This window comes from Amblyomma mixtum, chromosome 3 (assembly GCF_055824585.1).
Source record: "Amblyomma mixtum isolate Tamu chromosome 3, ASM5582458v1, whole genome shotgun sequence".
Taxonomy (NCBI): Eukaryota; Metazoa; Arthropoda; class Arachnida; order Ixodida; family Ixodidae; genus Amblyomma; species Amblyomma mixtum.
The window spans coordinates 407,234,411-407,254,658 of NC_143014.1; the positions used below are offsets into that span (position 1 = coordinate 407,234,411).

At 47.1% G+C, this 20,248-nt stretch overlaps 1 protein-coding gene and 1 long non-coding RNA gene across 9 annotated transcripts in view; one reads left to right on the forward strand and one right to left on the reverse strand.

The window, feature by feature from the left end:
- Positions 1-426: 426 nt before the first annotated feature.
- LOC149357524 (uncharacterized) lies at positions 427-4,221 on the forward strand. The gene is made up of 4 exons (XR_016291849.1): positions 427-720; positions 943-1,032; positions 2,127-2,230; positions 4,107-4,221. It is a non-coding gene; the product is annotated as an uncharacterized LOC149357524 (long non-coding RNA).
- Positions 4,222-8,113: 3,892 nt separating this feature from the next.
- The window catches only part of LOC149357525 (cytochrome P450 3A12-like), a 47,630-nt gene continuing 35,495 nt past the window's right edge, over positions 8,114-20,248 (reverse strand). For all 8 annotated transcript variants that reach the window (XM_089577940.1, XM_089577935.1, XM_089577934.1 and 5 more), the window contains 2 exons: positions 12,794-13,005; positions 8,114-10,142 (listed from right to left, as the gene is read on the reverse strand). In XM_089577940.1, coding sequence (XP_089434066.1) covers positions 9,195-10,142; positions 12,794-13,005 — 1,160 coding nt within the window. In that variant the 3' untranslated portion in view covers positions 8,114-9,194. The remainder of the gene's footprint in view (positions 10,143-12,793; positions 13,006-20,248) is intronic.

Here is a 20,248-nt window from a genome sequence, read left to right on the forward strand (position 1 = left end):
CAAAGGGATACTGCAAGGACTGATAAGACGAGTCTCGCCGCGCTCGTTGTCTCCGATAACGGAAGAGTTGTGCGCACGCCGAAAGCGCGGAAAAATACGTGCCACAAGGGCAGAGAGGCGCATGCAAAAATAATAAGCTACCAGCACATTGCAAGGACCAAAGGTTGTCGCCCGCACGCGGGCGGCTTGACCTTGGGACACTACTGGGAACGCAGACGTTCTTTCAGTCAGCGGAGAAAAGGAAAAGAGGGGAAGCGCGGGGTCCGGCGGAACGAAAGAAAGGCACGAAGAATGGAGGAAGGAAAACCTCCTCTGTAATTCCTCTATGGCGCGAAGCAAGCTTTGGAAGCGATGGCTGGCGATGGGTTGTAGTTTCTCCTGGTTTCTTCCTTCTCTCCATGCTTCTCTCTCTTCAGATCACGTGCCTGTCTATTTGGATTGGCCGCTCGCGTAGAGTCGAAGACGAAGCCGCTGTTTACCGCGCCTGGGTGCCGTGCGTGCAAGTCGCGACGCGCATTCCTCATTTCATCTTGCAGTACGGGCCTGTGTGCGTTTAGGTTCTGTTCAGCGATTACTTCATCGTGCAAGCTTCATCGATGTGTGACGCTGCAGTGGGCGACATCTTCGCGAAAGAGTCAACGTCTGAAAGAAACAGCGCACGCCAGATCGTCGCGGCGCCCTCATCGTACGGATTCTTTGAGCCCAATTTCAACCGTACAAGTAAGTGACATTTTCGTTTGGTCATACGGGTTGTTTCCTGCCATCAAGTTATGGTGTGTTCAGTACAGATTTTTTATCATGGATTGTGTGCGCGAGCCGCTGCTTGTTGCTATTTCTTGTTTTGAGCCGGTCGCGTGCGGCCGGAGGGAGCCTATCGTGTACAACACACGATCGCAGCGGCGCAATCTGCCGGCGTCTTTCTCATGCTTTCTTTCGCTGCAGGCTCTGATCCTTCGTCTGCCGTGCGAAAGAACATTGCCGGTCGTCTCTTCAACGCCAAGTATTTGTCCCTGCTCACGACCATTCAGTAAGGTAAGTCCAAACCGCAGTCTCCGTTCAGAAAGGGGCGAGTAAATTAGTGTGCGCGCTTCTGTGGCACGTACTGCGCGCAGTGCTCACATCTACTGCAGCACTGTATGTGTTTCCTATTGGACCATAATCCCTTTATAATTTTAGCGCTGCAAGGCAACTCCTTCTGCCAGGCCGCTTTTTTTTTTTTTTTTTGCGAATGGACGGCGTCAATTTTTTTTTCTTTACCACGGAGTAGCAAGCAAACGATAAAACAGTAAACGTGAAATTTATTTATTCATAGGCACGAAATTAGCAGCTCATTTGTGCTCTGCGCTTCCTGGCATGCGGCCGTTTTCGCTTACACCTTGCAATATTTTTGCTAACCCAGAATGTGACTTATCATGCCAGCAGTTTTACTGCATTCGAATGGCAAGATGCGCTTGCTAATGGTGTTAAGTTGATATGTAACTGGCTCTTCACTCAGGCTGAGAACTAATAGAGAAAAGTGAACTTGTTTAGTTCTTTTTACTAGTGAAAAGGTCGGGGCTAGTTGGTGGCCCAACATTAGCTCACAAAAGCGTACAGTCTATGTCACCTCTTTTTGTGCTCTTGTATTCTCTTGTGAAAGAGTGAGACTTTAGGTTTGATGTCGCTCTAAGAGGTTGAATAGAAGAATACGCTAGTATCTAAGCTTTTCTGTTTAGAACAATAGGGATTTTGGTTGCACTGCGGTAATCTGTCAACGAAAAAAAAATTCTGTAATGAATACTGTCAATCTCGTAAGCAGTAACAGTATAGTTCTTTCTTTTTTCTGCAGTGGCTGTTAGAAAATGTGTTAATTATGTTAGGCACTTAGTGACAATTCACTGGTAATAGGCCATTGTGCTGTAGAAGTTTGTCGAGGCTTATTGTGCCAGTGCACTGCGTCAGTTATGCCTGTTATAAATATGTGGCAAGTGCTGTAATGGATAAAAATTTGGAATCAAAAGTTGTTTCTCGTTTTCAAACTATTCCGGTCGTTTTTTGAGCATGTGTGCTGCCATTACGTGGTTTAATGAACATATAAGTTATCACTAACCATTACACTAATGCTATAAATGACGCCTCTATTGCAGTGCACCTGGGAGAAGGAGGGATGCAAAGGTGCACAACCATTGTCACTCCTAGCACCGAAGTTCAGCCTGGATTCCGTACAAGTGGCCGGGACTAGATGTGTGTGGTATGTATGTTTTTATGTAATTGGGACATTGTTGCAAGTTCATCATCGCTTGATGTCCATCCGTGAACATAGTATGCTATGTTGCACAGCTGCAGCCATTCTATTACAGAGATTTTAGAGCTTTTCAATGTTTTCGAGGACTTAGTTCTGAAAGAATTTCTGAATAATGGTTTGATTAATTGTGACCACTTTTTATGACATGACGTATAAATGCAGTTTTTTTTCTGCAAAAGTAGGCTGGACTTCAGCAAAGATTTCATACTGAATTAGTTTGAGAGGCGCTGCCTACAATCCATGTTGCTGACGTCAGAAAAAAATGACACAGTTATGGTAATGCTTGGCAGGGTGGCATGCTACCAAGCTAATATGACTAGCACCGTTTATGCATGTGAAGCTTAATGTGATATGCAGCTACGTGAGGCTGTTAATCTTCTTTGTACTGTTCACACTTTCTTTTTGAGTAGGAAGGTGCTGTTCGCTGATGTGAATAATTTCCAATAACTCACATGAATCCACATTAGTTTCATTTCACATCGGAGTGAACTTAAAATTTAATTAAGGTCACGTGCACTGCATGTGACAGCAGATATGGAAGGCAACTGTTTTAATAGCCATTCTTGAATGCTGTCAGTCAGTGTTTACAATTTCATTATGCTAAGCATCTGAAAAGATGTGTAAAGGTAACATTCTATTGTGCCAGCAAAATGTAATTCATGAGAATTACTGCTGCTGCATATGCTGCAAGCATTGGAAGAAGCAGCACTGTCTAAATAAGAAGACGAGATTTGTAATTTCCTCAAGCAAAAATAGTGCTTTAGAAGGAGACTGTTCTGTGCTGCTTGTGTAGTTAATGTAGTCTGTCAGTGAAGGCCAGTCCATAACCAAAGCTTTTTGCACAGGCATAATGTAGAGGTGTAGTATGAAACAGGCTATGAACGTGAATAAAAAGTATCTGTATTATAATGTGGTCCAAATAATTTTTTGGGTATGACGTTACCTCATGCATGGAGACAATTCTTTAGATGTGTAAGTTGCCCTTGCTATTATTTCACATTTAGCCGAAAGCTTTTCTTTGTTTTCCAGGAGTGGTACACTAAGATTTATAGTGCATAGCCTTTGTGCATAGGCCTTTCACCAGGTATTTAAACTGTATCGAAAGGCTGTGACAATGGAATGCACCCAAAAATGCCATCACAGGGACAAGCTTCCTGCTGTTTGCTAATTGGAAATGAATTCACAGGTAATATATGCAGGGAAAATTACAGTTGGAAGTATCACTGATTGATGCTCAGATAATCACCTACACTTCCCTTTTAGGAAGAAAATTCACTGTATGGGCAACAAATCATATAATGGCATCAGAGACCAGAGACATATTGTTAGCAAGGGCTGCATGAAACCTTAACCACTCTAGATACGGAGAAATAAAAACACGAGAATGGAGGGAAGGGTTTGTTAAACGGCATTTCATTTGATCACCTTTTAGTAGCTTCCATTTCATGCACATGTTTTTCTGTTTCTTGATATGACAATCTTCTTAGTCTCGCATCCGGGATGCCTACAGCCTGACCGTGCAGCTGGGCACAATATTCTGGATTTTTCCTGAGAAGCCACTGTGCTTGTGATAATGTCAGCATATGTGAGTGATTAAGTAGCTGCCATTTAGGACATGTTTTGTTTTTCCTGCATATCTTTTCTGATTTTGGTTCTCAATAATAAACAGAAGCCTGCACTTGTGGCATTGTTTTCATGCATTTCCATTTATCCCTGCCTTTTGTGTGGTTTACACTTTTAGACCTGAATTAACTAAGCCCATGGTTACGTCGTCTGAGCTTTGTGGTTGCAAAATTCATTATATGTTTTCTTCTCTGTGCAGGTCAAATACATGGTACATACTGCCTCCACCTGTATGAAGAAGACTGCCAGGGTCATTGCTGTAATATGGTGTAGCATGTGACAAAATAAATATGACGGTATGTTTCTTTCTCCGATTCGTTTATGAATTCTTTGTGTACATTCTGCAGTAGTACCTGCACCTGAACACACAATGACACAGACCATCTCACATGAAAGATTCGTCGCAACATTTTGACACTGCCTGCACTTCCAGAAAGACTCGGGCTTCTACCATATGGGTCAACTTTAGTTCTGCATTCAGTGGGCAGGTTTACGCTACAGAAGGGTAATAATGCTCTCGTGTGGACAGTATAAATACACCACCGAGTAGTGTATAGATACCCCTTGCAGTAGGGCATTACTTTGTACCACTAGAAGGGTAACTTTATCCATCATGTAAGGGTATAAGCTTGCACCACAGGGGTGCAAACTTTGCTCTGTTTATGACGGTATAAGTTTAGTCTTTGACAAAGTAACTTTGCACTTCTATACATAGCATAAATTTACCTGCTAAAGGTGCAAACTTGCACCTTGCATGCTAGGATATGTTTATGCTTTCCTCAGGCTAACATTTACCCCTTTTAGAAAGGCGTAATGTTATACCTAACTGGTTTAAAGTTACTCTTCTTATGTCAGTGCAAGTTTAGGCTATTAGAGCGTAACATTACTCTATGTGCGAGAGCATAAATACTTAGTCTCCAAGAAACAGCGTAACCTTACCCCCAAAAAGGTGTCAGCTCAGCGACAAGTGTTTTACCCCCCAAAAAGACTAAGATCACACCTTTTTTTCTTAGAGTGTAAGCTCTCTTTCGGCGAACAGACGCTGTTGAAGAAGCTCGTTGCGGATGCCGCAGACGAAACGGTCGCGTAACATGATATCCAGGGCGAGCGCGGTGCTCACGGCGGCGGCCGTCGCCTCCGCGGCGGGCGGCGACGCTCCTACACCGAAGTTACAATCCGCGGCGAGTTTCCGTAAAGCGGCAACGTAACCAGCAATGGACTCGCGTGGTTGTTGGTGCCGTCTCTGGAATTTGCAGCGACAGTAGAGCTCGGATGGGCGTGGGTCATAATGCGTAGCCAAGGTTTGGACGATCTCGTCGTATGGCACTTCTCCTGGGCTCTTAGGTGCGACCAGTGCGCGGACGGTTTCGAATGTTTCCGGTCCGCAGAGAGTCAGGAGCAAGGCTCGCTTTTTTTTCGTCGTCTGTGATGGAATTTGCCACGAAGTAAAATCTAAGGCATTGGATCCATGATGTCCAGGACTTCCCCGAGAAAGGCTCGATGGAGGCTTGCAAGGATGCCATCGCCAGTTGACTCCACCCGTTTCTTCAGTGGGTTTCCGCTTCCCTCGTTGCCAGTGTTACATGCTTCTGATACGTTCCTTTATTGGAGACACACTGAGAGGATACATGCGTAAGTTACAGGAGAGAAGGCTGTGCTCTCGGCGCATGCGCTGCCGCTGGGATCTCTGGCGGTGGGTTCTTGCGGTGCTGAAACCGAAACTCGCGCACTCCACACTTCAAACCGAAACTCACGAACACCACAGAGGGAGCTATCGCGAGACTGTAAAGCGCAAGAGGAGAGTGGATGTCACTGGAACCATCCGGGTGGTGATTACCTTGCAAGAAGGAGGCAGAGTATGGAACCGAGCCTACGACCTCCAGGGGTCGTGGGTTCGGTTCCCACCGGCGGCATGTGGTTGTTTTTTCTTCTGCTTTTGCAATCAATTATCTTTAAGCGATAACATATTCAGTAATATTCTTCATTGATCAACCACCACTAAATAAATAAATATAAAAAATCCCCTGTGTTCCTTGGTTTCCTAACAATATATATATATATATATATATATATATATATATATATATATATATATATATATATATATATAGCAAACAAGACAAGGGCAGTAAGTGGATCGTTATATATATCAGATGAGCCAACAGCAACCAAGAAGAATGGAGTTTTGTAATTGTGGAGTTGATTAGTGAATATTTTATCCCTTAAAGACTGTGTGTGTGTGCGTGCGTGCGTTTGTGTGAGTGCGTGTATGCGTGCGTGTGCGTGCATGCGTACGCGCGCACACAGACACACACATCTTAACAGCTGTCGCTGAATCTCACTTTACACAGTGGTAAGCATCTTGCCAATTTTAATTAGATGAGCGTGAAATGCTTTCGTTGAAATTCACTGTATGCTTTTCCACCGCTTATAATCTAGAGAGGTTCGATCCCGACAGCGGCGATTGCGTAGGGATGGGGTAGAAATGATAGAGGCCCTCGGCATACTGTGCGATGTCAGTCCGCGTTAAAGAACCTCAAGTGGTCGAAAATACTTGGAGCACTGCATTGCGGCGTCCTTCATAAAATGTCTCATAAAACCTAAAACGTACATTTGGAGGGCTGTCTGTTTTCTTTGATTTTGTTTTAAGCTGACTCACAAACACATTCCTAAAATATCTGCTATGGCCCGTGCCGAATCCCATAGACTACAACGACGACTCGCCAGGTGCTACTTTCCAGCTTATAGTTTATTCAGTCAGTTCAGCATCTTCGGCATTATGCCTCCATATAACGTTTTGCTTGCTCGTGGTTTAGCAGCAGTTTGGAAATAGTTGCGGATCGAACCGAACAGTCTTAGAATAGTGTAAAACAAAAGTGGCCTGCATCACCGACAGCATCTGTGACCTTGACACATGTACAGTGTTAAAGACACGAAACTCTTTTCGGATGCTATACCTGGATCAACTCAAACCATTCTAAGTATGTTTTCAGCTTGATTAACGAGCAGAGTTACTGGTAAGAAAAGCGCGTCTGCCCAGTTCGGTACGCTTCAAGGAAGTCAGAACAGGGTCAGAGCACGCGGTTCTGCCAGTGGCAGTCCTGGGGGGGGGGGGGGGGGGGTCGCCCCTTCCCCCCCAAATCTTTTGCACATCTTCCCGAACGTCCGTTTTCCGGCTCTCACAGGTGACATGTGATTTTTGGCGTAGAACTGGAAAGCTTTTGCGTCTGTGATGAGTCAAGTAGTCCCCTACTTTGTACGTACACCGTGTTAGCGCCTTTCTTATTTCACACAGTTCTACATTCTACAGGTTATACGAGTAAAATTAGTAGTTATTATCGAAGTATCAGGGTCCTGCCGTGCCCCCGTCGTTGTCTTGCCTTAGCGCCGGCGCGCCGACAACGGCGGCTGTGGGGGTGCCATTCAGCTGCGGTTGGGGTGGCCAGCGACCTCGTCGGGGCGGAAGGGAGCCACCGATTCATGTCTTTATCCCACCGTGGGCGATTAGGCGGGCTTGACTTCCCGCTTGCTCTTTGTCAGATAGTGCACTAGTGCACGCTTGACATGAATGCTCCGTGGGTGCTACCTCGGACGGTACGTGGCCAGGCGCCCCACCCCGGCCGCTCAGGCAGTGTGCCGCGCGCGCGATTAGTCCGAGACAGGACGCTACGTACTATCTGTCGTTTTCTGTAAATTATTGTGCACAGTGGCCGCTCGCGCGCTCTTATTTTCGAACAGAGCCTGGACAATTGCGCGCGAGCGACGCGAACTTCATTACTTTTTGTATTTTATAAATAGTGTACAAAACTCTTCCCTGTGCTTTCTTGCTATCGCTCCCCTCTAAACCTCTCCTAGCTATCCTCCCTTTCCCTTTCACCTCTGCCGGCTGCAGCTCGCGTGTCTAAGATATTAAATAGCAATGGCCGCGGCCGGTAACAATATTTTCCCTCACCTTTTCCATTTTTTTTTGTAAAATGAACCATTACCACCTATCCCACCATGAGACCTAGCGATGCCAGTGTAGAGACCATCCCTTCTGTTGGCTTCACAAGACGCGCCGACCAGCCGCCTTGTCTGAGGGGACCAAGGGCAGAACAAAGCCCCTTCCCCGAACTGAGTAATGAAAGCCGCCAAACGCGCTCGTGAAATACCCGGGCAGGTGCTTTGACCTTGCTGGACCCACCGTGGCGGAATATCTCATTCGACGACCTTTTATCCTTTTATTGCTCCTCTCAGAAAAGGTAAAAAACTTAAAAGAAAGAGAGAGGATGGCCGGACCAGCAACGCTTCGACAGGTTTAACGCCACTTCAAGATAAATGAAAAAGAAGTGAATGCTCCAAAGGAAAAAAATAATTTAAAGAGGAAAAGAGAGCAGTAAAAAAATAAAAACTGAAAAGAAAAAAGAAACAAAAGGCACATCACAGTCAAAGTTACAGTCAGAGCCAGACAGCCAGAGCACAGCGTGTAGTCCGCAAAATAAATAATAAGAAAATCAAAGTCAAAATATACTCATGGTCACAGTAACAGTCAAAGCAAAGCACCGAGTGACAAAGAAATCAGAGAAGTAAAACCATAATCAAAGCAAAACAAGACAAAACCAAAGTCACAACACAGTCAAAGACACAGTTACACAGTCAGAGCGCAGTATACAGGCCACTGCTAAAGCGCCTATGCCCAACAAAGGAGCACGGAGCCCTCCTCTGTGCAGAGCGTGCGGAAGAGAAATTAGAGGAAAGATACAAATCAGCATGAAGAATTAGGAATTTTGTTACTTATGAGGTGAACCATTTGAAGGAGAAGATCGCAAGCAGCAGGGCATCGAAATGAATATTGCTCACGTAACCGTTAACACTCAAGGCAAGAGTTATGGTATAACATCTATATCGTTCGCCATTTATTTTCCAACAGGAAAAACACAAAATTTGTTGTATAAATAAAATGTAAATAAAAATTGCTTTTATTTTTTATTTCTTCGATATACGGAAGTCCGTCCGCCCCCACTAAAACCAATCTCTGGGACCGCCGCTGGGTTCTGCGAGGCCATGATTAGATGGCGCTATGACACAGCCTGCGCGTGCTTTTCAGACTCCTATATGGCAGCTTACACCATCAGACTCCTGCAAGGGAGCATACATGCACACAATAAAACGGAAAAATGAATTTTCGGGCACAGCGACGTCTTCTCCTGGAAAACGATGTGGTGGAAGTCGCAGTTCCACCACCAGTTCCAAAGCACGACTCAAAATATGTTTCCTAGGCGTACGCAGGGAAAGCGCGTAAGGTGCACTAAGCATCCCTTCGAGCCACTCGCAGTTTTATCTTCCTCGCGGGATTCACCGTGACCGCTGGCACAATCAGCTCCATCGGGTCATCCGTCTCCTCACAGACGCTGAAAACGAATGAGCCGACCAATTTCGCGAGCACTGTCTTCATCTCAAGAAGGGCGAACCGCCGTCCCATGCACTCGCGAGCTCCCAGGCCAAACGGGACATAGGCCGCCGGATGCCGCCGCTCCCCCTGCTTTCTGTCGGGTATAAATCGGTCCGGGAGGAAGCAGTACGGTTCGGGCCACAAATCCGGCCTGTGATGAATGTGCCACGTGGGAAGTATGACATGTGCACCGGCCGGCACGGTGTAACCTCCTAGCTTAATGTCCCTCCCGCATACTCTCGCTGTGAACAGCACGAGGGGAGGGTACAGTCTCAGACACTCGCTGATCACCATGCCCAGTCGCCTGAGCTTCTGCACGTCGTCATAGCCTAGCTTCCCGGAATTTTCTGAAAGCTGGGTTGTCACCTCTTCGAACACCCTGTCCTGCTCTTCAGGGTGCCTGGCCAACTCGTATAGAACAAAAGAGAGCGCCGTGGCTGTGGTCTCGAAGCCTGCTGCAAGAAAAAGGAAGCAATTTGCAACTAAGTGCCTCTCTGTGATCTCAGCCTTGCCACTGGTTCCGTCATCTGCCTCATTTTTAGCGTCCAGCATCAGCTGAAGCATGTCCACAGTGCTTCGCGGCCTCCCTTTCATCTCTGTAGTGCGCATACTGATGACTCTGCGAAGGTTGTCCATTATATGCAGAAAGAGTTTTCCGTAACTCAGAAAGGAAAAGGCCCAAGCGTAGACCTTTCGAAGCACCGGAAGGGCCACTGCGGTTGCCATGAGTCGTTCGTCAACTTCGAGTAATATCTTCTGGAGGCGTTTCATAACAGGATCTTCAGCATTTCGCTGGCATTCAACCTGCAATTTTAGTGACAACAATGAAGCAAAATAAGTGTTTTTTTTTTCGCCACAAAAAAATGGAATTCACAACGTACACGAGTGATGGAGGAGGGAAATTAACGGTGCTTTAATATACACACAAAATATTCACGTTTCGTTCAATAAGTTACTGAAACTTTGTATGGGACGGAGACCACATTTCCTAAAGATCTGGTACTAAATGATAAGAATCATGAAGAAATCACGCTTCTATGTCTTTGATAGAGGCCGGACGATAAGTTACAAAATAAAGGCATAAAAGCGCGTTGATTCTCTGCGCATTTACTCTCATCTTATAAGCTAGGAAGGAACTGAAAGTGAAACAATGCATGACCAAAGCTGATTTCACAATAACATGACACAGAATTAGCAGGCGGCTATTTTTTGAAAATAGCGTTTAACCTGAGTAGGAAGGCACCCCTTGATCTCAGTTAATGTCGGCAGTGGCGTGCGATACATGCTGTCTATCAACGTCGTGGCTGTGGGGCAGGTCATGACAGATGATCCACGTTATTATGGCTGGAGCATCAGATCTTGACCAAATTGCAAAGAGCCTTCTATATTTTTCTTAATATGGTCTCAGTCACCGCATTGATCGAGTAAAAAATATTATGGGCGCTATTCTGCAATGCGACGTGCTACATAGAAAACTCGTGAACACAGACATGCAGAAATGCTTGCATAAAAAAAATTCGAGAACGTCACCTACCTCATTCATGCTACAGGAGTATTTGGAAACAATAAACTTGAAATGGCATTAAACTAGGTACGCTTATTCGAGCACGGTAGGACTGGGCCGAGTCAGGCGTCGGGCTGAGCAGAGTCATCCCGGCTTGACGATTGCGCGTTTACATGAACTCGATCTCAGCGAGTCAAGGCAGGCGCGACAGCAGCGACGCCCAGCGTTGAGCAGTCCAGTTCGAGCGAGCGAAGGCAGCGCCCAAGATCGCAGCCGCCGCCGCTAATATCGGAGCCGCGAATGCGCCGACGCAAAGCAGGTTCTTATTCTTCCCTCCTCCCAATAATCCGACCCTGACTCGACAGCGCCGATATGTGCGGTATCTTCCTAGCGGGTCGGCCTGCATCAACGTACTCTTTTCTGTCGCTGACCCAGCTCGACCAGACGCTCGTTTAACCCGACCTGCTAACGTTTGCATGAGTGAATTTTGAGCCAGATAGGGGAATTTCAGCGGAAGTTGTATGGGCTCAGGCAAAGGCCCATACTGAAGTGTTTCTGAATAGTCTGCTGAAGGGTTCAATAGAGTAAACTGCTGGGCTAATTGATTCATAATGCGCAAAGGTGGAACCAGCGAAACAGACACAGGACAAGAACAAGGAGGTGCACACACAACACCGCTCCTTGAGCGTTAAACATAACTCATGGAGTAATTCGTGTCATCTGTACTAAACAGATGTATTCGCCGCACTAAGAAGCTAACCGAAAATGCATTCAGGCAGGTATCTCGACACGGGTTGATTCATTATCACATGTGGTGGTGAAACTTTAATTCCAGCGGATGTAGAGGAGCGACCCGAAGTCGCCCCTCGCTTAGACGACGGCCGCTATCCCATGGGCAGGGGCGGCTTCTTCAGCCAGCTGGAGGAGCTTGATCTGTGTCCTCGGGTAGGGGCTGAGCATTAGAGCCTCCCAATGATTAGAGTCGGTAATGAACTGACTCGCGGGTAGGGACTGCGGGCAGTTCCAGATCATATTATTTAGATCGGCTTTACTATCACAATTTTTGCATTTGCCTGAGTCCTTCCGAATAGAAGCTACACAATTGGGGATTTGGATAGGTGGTATTTTGAAGTTTACGCCAGGTTTTGCCTGTTTGGGGAAAATTTTATCTGCTGAGGGGAATCTGAGCCTTGCAAGCCTGTAGCGCTGCAGGATTTCTCTGTACGAAAAGAACCTGTCCTTACCGGAGAATAGGCTGGGCGGGCTGCACGACCCAGCTCGGCGGGTCAGTTCTCGAGCTAGGTTATGAGCCGCCTCATTACCAGCAAGGGAGGCATGAGCAGGCGACCAGATTAGGCGAATGTGCCGTGTGGGCTCATAATTTTGCAGAATCCGCTGCTTGTGGGGAAAATCTTCCCGGCGTGTAGTTACGTATCGCCAATTTTGAGTCGCTGACAATGGTTTCTTCCGAGGATCCCGCAATGCATGGCTAGAGCAATGGCTGTTTCTTCTCCAACATGTGTGTGCTGAGTGCGTATAGTGCGTATAGTGCCTACAGTTATAAGTGTACCACGTTCCGTGGTGACCACAGCTACCATCTTGTCAGCCGAGGAATCTGCTGCATGTGCATATACCACAGAAGTATCATTAAGAAAGCGTTTGCCCAACAATTTGGCTCTCTCTGCACGACGTTCAGCGTGGAAACTTGGGTGCATGTTCCGAGGTATTGGAGGAATGACCAGAAGCTGGCGTATATGTTTGGGCAGGTCAGTTGTTGGTCCGCCTTGTCGTTCGTACGTTATGCCTAATGTGGACAGAATGTGTCTGCCAATTGGCGTGGCCAATGCTCATTCATATTGTGAGACGGTGGCCAACATAAACCCTCAAGCCAAACCTAAGATTTGTTATTCCTCCCTTTTCTCCTTTTATAGACGAGAGATTGCCGCCTCACCTGCCAAGCGAGGGCGCATTTGGTGATGACGTCCATAGAAAATGCCTGGGACAGTGCAGTGACGTTAACGACGGCGCGCCCGGCACAAAGGTGTTCCGAGATCACATCCACCGTCGTGATTGCGCAGGCGTCCATCGTGTGCCACATCAGCTTCATTTTGGCGCTGCTGAAGCTCGGGCTGAGCACGGTGCGCACCCTCTTCCACTCGTCACCTGCCGGAGAAAGAAACGCGGAATTTCAGAGCAACTTCAAAATTGAACGTGTTCAGGAACGAGCGCCGATACGGCTGTTCTATCAAAAAAGAAAACTCCTTTTATCCGAGAGCTAAGTATTCCTTGTCGCTGCCAGTGAAGGCCTTTATTGCATAAAATTAATCAATGACACCGTAGAACGGACGTTCGGGCGCGTTACTCACTGTTCATTTCGGAAGAAAAACAGCGCAAAATGCAAAGGACAAGTGCACGGCAAATACAAGTCAAGTTGTTGACTTTTACTGCCTTTGCCTTGCGCTAGCCCCCCCCCCCCCCCCCCCGCTGGGCAGTGATTTTTCATGTCATAAGCGAAATTTTCTTTAATTGACCAAAATATATCTATTTTCGACCCCTTTTCTCACCCGAACAATGAATAACGCAGCACTTTAGACAAAAAGCTAGAAAATTTCAGTTCTTAGATTTCTTAGAAATCGGCAATAATTACTTCCCGGAAATATTTTTATTCGGTGTTTAGGAAGCGCTAGCCACAACCTTGCACGCCACTCCTTACCATCATCTTGTTTGTTCAAAGGAAGGCAGCGATGAAAATGAACAGCTATGGCGAAATCAAGGTTATATTAACCTTGGACGAAATATACTTTTATAGCCAATGCACACAGTTCCGACGAACAGCAAATGCTTAGAGGCAAGCATTAGAGGCAACACGTTAGCGGCCAGGCAAAAGCTGGCCTGTCTATTGCCGCCGGAAATGAGCAAATCTGGCTTCCCTCCTCTTCAAGGAAAAACCGCTAAACCATCTTGCCCTCCATACATCTCACTGATACAAAAACCCGCTACAATCTTCAGAAAGCCAGGATTTATTTTTCACTGAGGTAAAGTACTGCATACCGAATTCCTTGGAGTGGTTTAAACGGATTTTCGTGACGTTCCTCAACAAGGCATGCCGGAGTGATAGGTTCTTGCAGAAGCAAAGCTTGTGGAGCTTCCACACTGCTTTGGGCGTACTATTGAACAGAACCTAGCTCGATTTGCACACAGCCCTCTACAAGCTTGTTCTCATTGGGAACATTTAGAGCGGGCTATTTGTGAAAGCCACCGTGCAGGAAGTTAGCCGGCCAAACCTTGCGCAGAACAAAACTGAAACAAATGGAAAGGCATACATTCCGCAGTAGACAATCTGATTTCACTAATGATATGCGGAAATAATCACCTGCAAAGGCGACTTTAAAAATAAAGGCCAGTTATCTGGCGCTGGCTCTAGGAGTGGGCTAGGAGACAGCGAAAGCGGCAGCATGCTGATCCGCTTCTTATTCTTCACGCAGTTCTGCGCCTGCCTCGCTGGTGCCTCCGTAGGGACTATAGCGGCGCCTTGTTTCCTTGCGCTACGGACTTCAGCTCCATCGCCATCACCAATCCTACACGTGGATGACCTCTGTGCGAGCGTGGACTGCCCTACCTTTCCAGTAAAAGACCGCACGGGTGTTCCCTCCACTGCGCAACCTGGCCGAGCATCTCCCTTCGACGATGTCATCTTCTATCTACCGGTAATCTTAAAGCCAAGTTCTGTGACGTCACCAACGGATCGTATAAAAGCAATGCCAACACAGCAGACTGCCAGTGGGCTAGGAGACAGCGAAAGCGGCAGCATGCTGATCCGCTTCTTATTCTTCACGCAGTTCTGCGCCTGCCTCGCTGGTGCCTTCGTCGGGACTACAGCGGCGCCTTGTTTCCTTGCGCTGCGGACTTCAGCTCCATCGCCATCACCAATCCTACACGTGGATGACCTCTGTGCGAGCGTGGACTGCCCTACCTTTCCAGTAAAAGACCGCACGGGTGTTCTCTCCACTGCGCAACCTGGCCGAGAATCTCCCTTCGACGATGTCATCTTCGATCTACCGGTAATCTTAAAGCCAAGTTCTGTGACGTCACCCACGGATCGTATAAAAGCAATGCCAACACAGCAGACTGCCAGTGGGCTAGGAGACAGCGAAAGCGGCAGCATGCTGATCCGCTTCTTATTCTGCACGCAGTTCTGCGCCTGCCTCGCTGGTGCCTTCGTCGGGACTACAGCGGCGCCTTGTTTCCTTGCGCTACGGACTTCAGCTCCATCGCCATCACCAATCCTACACGTGGATGACCTCTGTGCGAGCTTGGACTGCCCTAACTTTCCTGTAAAAGACAGCACCGGTGTTCTCTCCACTGCGCAACCTGGCCGAGCATCTCCCTTCGACGATGTCATCTTCGATCTACTGGTCATCTTGAAGCCAAGTTCTGTGACGTCACCAACGGATCGTATAAAAGCAATGCCAACACAGCAGACTGCCAGTGGGCTAGGAGACAGCGAAAGCGGCAGCATGCTGATCCGCTTCTTATTCTTCACGCAGTTCTGCGCCTGCCTCGCTGGTGCCTTCGTCGGGACTGCAGCGGCGCCTTGTTTCCTTGCGCTGCGGACTTCAGCTCCATCGCCATCACCAATCCTACACGTGGATGACCTCTGTGCGAGCGTGGACTGCCCTACCTTTCCAGTAAAAGACCGCATGGGTGTTCCCTCCACTGCGCAACCTGGGCGAGAATCTCCCTTCGACGATGTCATCTTCGATCTACCGGTAATCTTAAAGCCAAGTTCTGTGACGTCACCCACGGATCGTGTAAAAGCAATGCCAACACAGCAGACTGCCAGTGGGCTAGGAGACAGCGAAAGCGGCAGCATGCTGATCCGCTTCTTATTCTTCACGCAGTTCTGCGCCTGCCTCGCTGGTGCCTTCGTCGGGACTACAGCGGCGCCTTGTTTCCTTGCGCTGCGGACTTCAGCTCCATCGCCATCACCAATCCTACACGTGGATGACCTCTGTGCGAGCTTGGACTGCCCTACCTTTCCTGTAAAAGACAGCACGGGTGTTCTCTCCACTGCGCAACCTGGCCGAGCATCTCCCTTCGACGATGTCATCTTCGATCTACTGGTCATCTTGAAGCCAAGTTCTGTGACGTCACCAACGGATCGTATAAAAGCAATGCCAACACAGGAGACTGCCAGTGGGCTAGGAGACAGCGAAAGCGGCAGCATGCTGATCCGCTTCTTATTCTTCACGCAGTTCTGCGCCTGCCTCGCTGGTGCCTTCGTCGGGACTACAGCGGCGCCTTGTTTCCTTGCGCTACGGACTTCAGCTCCATCGCCATCACCAATCCTACACGTGGATGACCTCTGTGCGAGCGTGGACTGCCCTACCTTTCCAGTAAAAGAACGCATGGGTGTTCCCTCCACTGCGCAACCTGGCCGAGAATCTCCCTTCGACGATGTCATCTTCGATCTACCGGTAATCTTAAAGCCAAGTTCTGTGACGTCACCAACGGATCGTATAAAAGCAATGCCAACACAGCAGACTGCCAGTGGGCTAGGAGACAGCGAAAGCGGCAGCATGCTGATCCGCTTCTTATTCTCCACGCAGTTCTGCGCCTGCCTCGCTGGTGCCTTCGTCGGGACTACAGCGGCGCCTTGTTTCCTTGCGCTGCGGACTTCAGCTCCATCGCCATCACCAATCCTACACGTGGATGACCTCTGTGCGAGCTTGGACTGCCCTACCTTTCCTGTAAAAGACAGCACGGGTGTTCTCTCCACTGCGCAACCTGGCCGAGCATCTCCCTTCGACGATGTCATCTTCGATCTACTGGTCATCTTGAAGCCAAGTTCTGTGACGTCACCAACGGATCGTATAAAAGCAATGCCAACACAGGAGACTGCCAGTGGGCTAGGAGACAGCGAAAGCGGCAGCATGCTGATCCGCTTCTTATTCTTCACGCAGTTCTGCGCCTGCCTCGCTGGTGCCTTCGTCGGGACTACAGCGGCGCCTTGTTTCCTTGCGCTGCGGACTTCAGCTCCATCGCCATCACCAATCCTACACGTGGATGACCTCTGTGCGAGCGTGGACTGCCCTACCTTTCCAGTAAAAGACCGCATGGGTGTTCCCTCCACTGCGCAACCTGGGCGAGAATCTCCCTTCGACGATGTCATCTTCGATCTACCGGTAATCTTAAAGCCAAGTTCTGTGACGTCACCCACGGATCATATAAAAGCAATGCCAACACAGCAGACTGCCAGTGGGCTAGGAGACAGCGAAAGCGGCAGCATGCTGATCCGCTTTTTATTCTTCACGAAGGTACGTTTTCTTGAAAACGTACGGTGCGTCCGCTCTGATAGATTTTTGATGCTGTTTCCTCGCCTACACAATCGCGGTTTTCGTTATGTGTCCGTATCGTTGTATTCACAGCTTGTTTACTGCACTGCTAGTGTTCTCTTAAGCGGAGATGTGGAAACTAATCCTGGACCCTCTCAGAGCAATCCTGGTTCAAATCCAGGCACACGTTCTACATCTTCTTCCGTTAATGTTCAAGTAGCAAGCACTGATGACGCTTGCTGCACTTCCAATCAGCCAGCTATTAATAAAATGCTTGCCGAATTGCTTGCGGGCCAGAGAAAAATGGCCGAAGATATTGCAGATATAAAACGTTTCCAGCAGAGTGAACTCTCGTTTTAAGGCACTTGAATCACGAATCTCTGCTCTTGAGTCAAACCCGCCAACCTCGAACGGCGACGCAAGCGACGGGACCGTGCAACACCAGTTGAATTCGTTGTATGAGGTTGTTAGCAAGCTTGTTTCAAGAAATGATGAGCTGGAAAACCGTTCTCGCAGAAACAGTCATATATTTCACGGTCTTGCTGAAGAAGATGAAGAACTAACAAAGTTCTGTTCATTGCGGTGACTAAGGTATTCATCGATACTTTCAGTTGGACTGTCCTAAAATAGAAAGGTATCATCGGCTAGGTAGAAAGCAGGAAGGGCGCCCTCGTCCTGTCATCGTTAAGCTACTTGACTTTCGGGAAAAAACTCAAGCGTTAAAAATGCTCGTAGGCTCAAAAATTCAGGCATTAGCTTATCGGAGGATTTCTATGCTCACGTTCGATTGATCCGGAAAAAAAATATGGGATGCAACGCAATTTTATCGTGACAGTGGCTCGAAGGTTCATTTGCGTTATGACGACGTGTTTATTGATAACGTGCGGTACAACTGGGATGATGTTGAGAAAAGTTTGGTCAATGATTCGAAATCAATGCCCCCGGACACTGCTGCTGCTAATGCTACTGCTGCCAAGCCACCCGCAAACTCTGACTGACGGGACACCGCCGCCAACCTTCGTGTTCTGAACATTAATGCCAGAAGTTTAGTAAACAAGCTGCCAAATTTTATCTCTTTAATCCTCACTCATTCGCCTGATGTCATTGCGGTCACCGAAACGTGGCTACATGATGGTATAATTGACTCTGAAATAACTCCTCCAGGTTTTCTTGTAATTAGGGCAGACAGGCAGCATGGGAAAGGAGGCGGTGTCGCTCTCTTCATTACGTCTAGTCTGAAATTTGTTGAAATTTCGGTCCCTGTTGAAATAGAGTCAACTTGGTGCAAACTCTACGTAGGTAACAAATCATTTGTTATTGGTGCGGTGTATCGACCACCAGGCACTTCTTTAGACCACATGCATTCTTTAAGTAACTTCTTGCATTCTCATCATACCAGCAATCCAAATATAATTCTCCTAGGAGACTTCAATCTTCCCGGAATTCAATGGCATACATTATCCATTACTGGTCACGACATTGCAATCAGTAATGAACTTGTCAACTTTTCTTTGTCATTTGGGTTAAAACAGATAGTTGATAAGTCCACGAGGTCTTCGGCAATACTGGATCTGGTGTTTTTAAGCTTTCTCTTTTCGCAACGAATTTTACATGCGAAGTCGTCGAGGGGATATCACAACGCTGTTCTTGTTTCGATACCATGTTCTATTCCTTGCTCTAAACTAACTTATTCATAACATTTACGGATTTCAGTAGAGCAGACGACGTGGCTATCCTGGGTTTATTAAGTGACGCATTTGAACAGTTTCAGCACCTTAGCATATCATGTGACATGAATTCTTTAGTAACATTTTTCGAAAACATTGTGAAGGTCTGTATTCAACGTTTCGTTCTATTAAAAACTAAAAAGCAAAACCCCAGTACGCCCTGGATAACAAGAGACATACTGCATCTTTCTCGCCGTGTTGCCAGACTACGCGTTTCCAAGCGCAATGGTAACCCTGCACTTTTGCAACAGTTCAGCGACGCTAAAGAAGAACTCCGTGCCAAAGTTCACTCGGGAAAAGATTTTTACTACAGAAATTCCTTGCCGCAATTAATGAAACACAATCCCCGCAAATTTTGGGCATCCATATTGCCACAGAGCACTAGTCCCAATACCTTCATTATTGATGATAAGCCGGTCTGTGACTCGTCAGCTATAGCTACTAGTTTCAACACATATTTTCAGTCGGTATTTACAAGAGATAACCTTGAAATGATTACTTTTCCTAGCAACTCTCAACGTTCTGTCGATGATATTTCAATAAGCGTCGAAGGTGTTCTGAACTTCCTCATTCTGAACATAAATGTGAAAAAAGTAGTGGTCCTGATGATATCCCTAATGTATTTCTGCATCGTTACTCCCTTTGGACCAGCCGTTATTTGACTACCATCTTCTAGAAATCGCTATCATCCGCAACCGTCTCCGTAGCCTGGAAGCTTGCAAAAGTTATTCACGAGTTGTTATTGAAAAGTTATTGAAAAGTTATTATTCAAAAGTCATTATTGGGCACGAGAGTTTGTGTCGTCCCTGTTTTGTCCCGTCTTTCCAAAAGCGCAATTATGTTTGACCATGTTAACTACCAACTAGCCCAATTTGAAACCCTCTTAAAAGTTATTCCCCTGTTTAAAGCTGGCAGCACCCAAATCTTGTCCAACTATCGCCCCATTTCGTTAAATTCGCACTCATGCAAATTACTAGAACATATCATTCATAAGCACATTTCAGAATTTCTTGAAGCTAACAATATCTTGTGCAAATTTCAGCATGGGTTTCGGCGCGGGCTCAGTACCATTTCACAACTTGTAGAATTCACGCACGACATTGCTAGTTCCCTCGACACGGGCTCACAAATCGTCGCTTTATTTATCGACCTATCTAAAGCTTTCGACACCGTTCTCCACAGCAAACTTCCTTGTAAACTTAATGCAATACTCAAAAACCCGTTACTGGTAGACTGCATATCAAGCTTTCTTTCTAATCGTACACAGTATGTTTCTTTCAACTCCTGTTCATCTGAAACTCTCAATGTATCATCCGGTGTACCACAAGGATCCGTGCTCGGGCC